This window comes from Hippoglossus hippoglossus, chromosome 22 (assembly GCF_009819705.1).
Source record: "Hippoglossus hippoglossus isolate fHipHip1 chromosome 22, fHipHip1.pri, whole genome shotgun sequence".
Lineage (NCBI taxonomy): Eukaryota > Metazoa > Chordata > Actinopteri > Pleuronectiformes > Pleuronectidae > Hippoglossus > Hippoglossus hippoglossus.
Genome location: NC_047172.1, coordinates 17,868,689 through 17,874,676, shown reverse-complemented (window position 1 = coordinate 17,874,676; position 5,988 = coordinate 17,868,689). Strand labels below are relative to the sequence as shown.

The 5,988-nt window shown below is 40.1% G+C and overlaps 1 protein-coding gene across 1 annotated transcript; it reads left to right on the top strand.

Annotated features, from left to right (window-relative positions):
- Positions 1 to 610: 610 nt before the first annotated feature.
- On the top strand, positions 611 to 1,621 carry LOC117756012 (gastrula zinc finger protein XlCGF8.2DB-like). The gene has a single exon (XM_034576292.1). It carries the CDS (start codon positions 631 to 633, stop codon positions 1,405 to 1,407), a length of 777 nt encoding a protein of 258 aa, XP_034432183.1. The 5' UTR covers positions 611 to 630; the 3' UTR covers positions 1,408 to 1,621.
- Positions 1,622 to 5,988: the final 4,367 nt, after the last annotated feature.

The window sequence follows — 5,988 nt, the reverse complement described above, 5'->3', positions numbered from 1 at the left end:
TGCTAGTGTCCTAAGTTGTTTATTTGGCCTCAAAATATAAAACATTTTTACTGGAAACACTTCCAGTGTTTAATGCTGCTAAATTTACGAGCTGCGTCGAGATGTTGAGGTAACTGTGAACTACCTCAACATCTCTGCTTCTTGAGTGTGATCGTTCAAAAATAATAACAGTCGACATTAAACGACACAACACAAGTTTTTTAAAACACTTCAGGAAACTCTGAAATGATAAACATGTGTATTTGTGTTTCAGTGTGTCCTGCAGACATACAGCAGCTGATGGTGAATAAAGAAGAGGTTCCCCCTGAGCAGCAGCAGTGGAGCCCCATTGTGGACCAGGAAGACCCAGAGTCCCCCCACATTAAAGAGGAACAGGAGGAACCGTGGACCAATCAGGAGGGAGAGCAGCTTCAACAACTTGAGCAGGCTGATATCAGGTTCACATTGACTGCTGTCACTGTGAAGAGTGAAGAAGATGAAGAGAATCCTCAGTTGGCACAGCTTCATCGGAATCAGACGGAGGAGAACAGAGCGGACTGTGGAGAACAAGAACCAGCCAGGAACTCAGGTCCTGATGGACATTTACAACAAGGTACTGAGGAAAAGACTGTAGACAGTGAAGATGATTGGATGCAGACCAGGGAACCTCAGTCTGGTTTAAATACAAAAAATAACAAACAGTCTCTAAGTGATATGAAATATAAAACTGGTAAGAAAGCATTTAGTTGCTCCGAGTGTGGTAAAAGATTTAGCTATAAGAGCCATCTAACGATACATATGAGGATTCATACAGGAGAGAAACCATTTAGTTGCTCTGAGTGTGGTAAAAGATTTAGCCAAAAGTGCAGTCTAACTAAACATATGAGGATTCATACAGGAGATAAACCATTTAGTTGCTCTGAGTGTGGTAAAAGATTTAGCCGAAAGTGCAATCTAACTGAACATATGAGTATTCATACAGGAGAGAAACCATTTAGTTGCTCTGAGTGTGGTAAAAGATTTAGCCGAAAGTGCGATCTAACTGAACATATGAGGATTCATACAGGAGAGAAACCATTTAGTTGCTCTGAGTGTGGTAAAAGATTTAGCCGAAAGTGCGATCTAACTGAACATATGAGGATTCATACAGGAGAGAAACCGTTTAGTTGCTCCGAGTGTGGTAAAAGATTTAGCCAAAAGCGCAGTCTAACTAAACATATGAGTATTCATACAGGAGAGAAACCATTTAGTTGCTCTGAGTGTGGTAAAAGATTTAGACTAAAGTGCAGTCTAACTAAACATATGAGGATTCATACAGGAGAGAAACCGTTTAGTTGCTCCGAGTGTGGTAAAAGATTTAGCCGAAAGTGCGATCTAACTGAACATATGAGGATTCATACAGGAGAGAATTCGTTTAGTTGCTCCTAGTGTGGTAAAATATTTAGACTAATAGGTAATCTAACTGCATATGAGTAGTCATACAGGGGAGAATGAATTTACTTGCTCTGTGTGGTTAAAGATTTAAGTTGCATCGTTTGCAACAAAATATTTATTAGGATTTGTCAGCAACTATTCATATTATACATATTAATAGTTCACTGTTGTAAATAGAGAATTTAGAATCCCCCCTTTCTCCTGTTTTTATCAGTTAAACAATTTTTATGTCCCTAGAAAATATAACTCATTGACTAACATGAAAGATTTGTGTTGATATTCCCTGTTTCTACTGATTTGATTTATGCATCATATCATATATATATATATATATGAATTGTATATAATGACCTCCATGTCTTTATGGTTAAAATGTTTTCCTTGCACAGTATGTATATGTATGTTCTTAACCAGTTCATATGATTAAATATGTTTGTTTTAAATCACTGCGCTTACTGATCAGTTACTGAAGAGACAGTTACAATGTGACCATGGCTGTGTTAGAATAATACATTTTTCTCAGGAAGGTTCAAAGTGAAATGACCTGAAGTATTTCAGTGGCCGCCATTATAAGAGCTGTTCGAAATCTGAATGATAAGGAAAGGAGCTTCAATGCTTCCTAACTTATCACCTTTAGCATAGGAAACACCAGACCATCCTTGATGAAAGGTAAGAAGAAAATGTAGTCCCACAATTCATTTAAAGCGATGCCACCTCGTAGCTGCAGCTGGAAACACCCACGTTAGCACGTCATTCTCTCATCTCCTCTGAGTCTGGGAGCAAAGCGGAGTTGATGCTGCGTTCCAGACAATTCGGACATCGTAATTTTTCCAAACTCCTACTTGAAAAAAGTGTAATGGACGCCATTCAAAGTCGGAGTTCGGACATGTGTTCTCGGGGAAGAGTCATCTACCCCGACTTCACTGAGCACCAGTTCTCTGACGTCACACAACAATGGCGGCGTTCATGGAGACTTAGATCCTGTAGCTGAGGCCCGTCTGTTGGATTCAGTGACAGTGTGTGTTCTCTCTTATGTATTGAATGTGTTTCCAAGTATCAAAGTCAAACAAAAAGTATAATGGCGTCGTCTCCCTCCTCTTTGTTTCTGTATGAACGGAGGCTGCACTAGTCACAGTTGAATTGTCTCATCACGAATCCAATAAATCAGTGTCTCATGGTCAGACATGTATGTTTGATGTGAAGTTGGAACTGTGAAATTTCAAGTTGGAATATCTGACATCCGAGTCGTCTGGAATGCAGCATTACACTCACACACACAGGCCCCGCCCCCACTCACTCACACACGAACAGTGAAGCAGCGGTGAGAGAAGAGAACTCGTTGATGTGAACGAGGCGGTAAATGTCGAATGGGAGCAACACAAGTGTGAATACAGGGTTCCGGACTAATGATAAATTATTAGCACCGCTGTTTCAGGATCAGAAGCAGCGGTTGGTTTGTATCATGTCAGAGTCTCAGTGTCGTCCTCCACACTCACTGACCTGAGCTCACTTTACACTTTCACTATAAACACCAACACTCATTACAAGTTATGACAAACAGAAATTAACTTTAATTTGTGTTTGTTTGATTCTCTCCAGAGTTTATGAGACGCCCACACACACACTAACCCCTTGCTCCTGGTATCTCACGTGATGGCCAATGCGATGATGATTTAAAAATGTTTTCACGTTAATCATTAGTAAACTGATTTGTACAGTTCAGTTTTCATTGAACACATTCATGCACAACACTCGAGGCAGAGGTGGAGGGTTTGCGACAGATAGTCATTATAGTCGGTGATTTCAACATTCATGTAGATGTTGTCAATGACTTAGTTCAGCATTTAATTCATTCATGAACTCAATTGGTTTTACTCAACATGTAAATAAACCCATTCACTTTTTATCTTGTTCTGACATAGACATTGAAAATGTAATAATATTTCCCCAAAACCTTCTTCTATCCGACCATTTTTTAAAATTATATTTTACACACACATTACACACACTATTACATGTGTCAGTACAATACAGGAAAGTTATCAAATCTCCACTCCCACACTAGTTGATAACTTTCTTAATTATTACAGCAGCCTCATTAAAAACAAACCTTGACGCTGTCGCCCCCCTGAAAAAGAAGAAAGTAAATCAGATGTGATTAGCTCCATGGTGTAATACTCAAACATGTGTTATAAAACATCACGGAAGCTGGTGAGGAAGTGGCATTTCACCAGCCAAGATGATTTTTCACCTACGCTGACAGAGAGCCACAGCTCCACTGATCCATCTAGTCCTCTAACTCTGAGAAGCAATGATTTTATGAACTTCCTTACAAATGAGATTATAACCATCAGGTAAACAATCCACCACCTCCTCCCCATGAACAGCATAGATACATTGTCTTGTACAGAAACCATAGAACCACTGCAGCACCAGATTTATATTTGGACCACTTTTCTCCAATTGGTCTTCCTGAACTCTTCCTAGTTTCATCCTCTAAACCAACAACCTGTCTATTAGACTCTGTCCCAACTAGACTATTTGAGGAAGTTTTCCCCCTAATTGACAGTTCCATACTAAATCAGATTATGTCTTTGATAACTGGCTACGTACCAAAAGCTTTTAAGGTATCGGTTATTAAACCTCTGCTTAAAAAGGCCACTCTTGATCCAGATGTTTTAGCTAATTACAGACCTATATCAAGTCTTCATTTCCAAAATCCTGTCAAAAAGCACTGTTAAAGGTTACCATTGACCTTTAATGGCATCAGATAATGGACTTGTCTCTATGCTCGTCCTGTTGGATGTTACTGCAGCATTTGACATCGTAGATCATAAGATTCTGTTACAGAGACTGGAACAACATGTAGGGATTAAAGGAACGACATTAGGCTGGTTTAAATCATATTTATCAGATAGATTTCAATTTGTTAATGTTAACAATGACTCCTCAATGCACAGACAGGTTAGTCATGGAGGTCCACAAGGTTCTGTCCTTGGACCGATACTCTTCATCTTATATATGCTCCCTTTTGGCAACATCATCAGAAAGCATCACGCACACTTCCATTGTTATGCAGAAGACACCCAGCACTCTGAAGCCTGATGAATGTAATCACTTAGTTCAACTTCAGGAATGTCTCAAGAACATCAAGGCCTGGATGACCCAGAACATCTTACTTCCAGATTCAGACTGAGGTCATTGTAATTTGCCCTAAACATCTTGGAGAAACACTGTTGACCAGATAGTCACCTTGGTATTAGTTTGGCCCCTAGTTCCACTGTGAGGAACCTTGAGTTATGTTGGACCAGATGATTTTACCATCAAATAAAACAAATCTCTGGGACAGCTATCTTCCACTTGCACAATATTATGAACATTAGAAACATCCTGAAAGTCACAGCTCACGACACTACCTGACTGCTCAGACTCTACGTTGCATCTGCTTTTTGAGGAAGAATTCAAGGTCTGTTTGCTGATATGCGAACAAGGGAGAAACATGCTGCCTTGATCATATGTGTCACTCTGTGTGCCAGAGGCATCAGCATTCAGATACACAAGTAGCTTGGAAGACATGGGCATTTTGATTTGGCCATCTTTGCAGAAAGGAAACAAACTGCATTTGAGGCAACTATATTGTAAATTGATCATGATCTACACTGATGACTGTACCGTAAGAACCCCTTTATCTCCTTTTTCTTTCTTGCTGTGCAATTGCTTTAGACAATTTCCTACTATTGTGTTTTACCATTTCACACAACTAAGTGAGAGAAAATGTGCTGATTATGGGGAAATCGACCTGAGTGCAAGAGCCTGACGACAGTCAAACAACATTTCTGACATCTCAGAAATTCATCCGACTGTCCGAAGAGTGGTCAGGAGCATCTGACCGCTCCTCAAACCCCGCCCCCTTGTAAACAACAGAACAAAATACGCAAGACGAAGCTGAAAATTGCTCCGATTCTAAAATATGTCACGCGACTCAGAAATCTGGTCAAAATCTGGCTCATATCGCACACAGTGTATGCCCGGCATGAGTCGTAATCAAATCAAGACGTGGAGTATTCTGACTTAAGTCACATTATGTAGACATGTTGACGCATCAATCGCTACATGGACATATGGCAGTTACCAGCTGCTTGGTGGCACATGCCCTGGGTTCAAGTGTAAACACTGAGTAGTACGTCTCACTGATCAGACTACTATCTGTAACATGTAAACAGGAGTATGAATGGAATGTTCTATTCGTAACTCAGGCAAACATCACAACTGGAATGATGTCGTATTCATAATAAGGTTAATAGTCCTGCTATTGCTGTCCATGTAAACATAGTCAATGTTGGGACTATCAAAATACTGTTTGCGTTTTTTGCCAATGCAAATGCACAGATGAAAAAGCTTAAAACCTGACTTAATACGAGGCCATGTGTGGTTCCAGCTGGTAAAGGAGAGAGTCTGTTGTGTCCAGTTGAAGACAGCAGTGGTGGATGTGAAGTGTACAAAGGTACATCACAAACAGTCTTTGCTCGAGTCCTAGTGATACCAACATCCCTAAAACCAGCACGTCCTGAACTG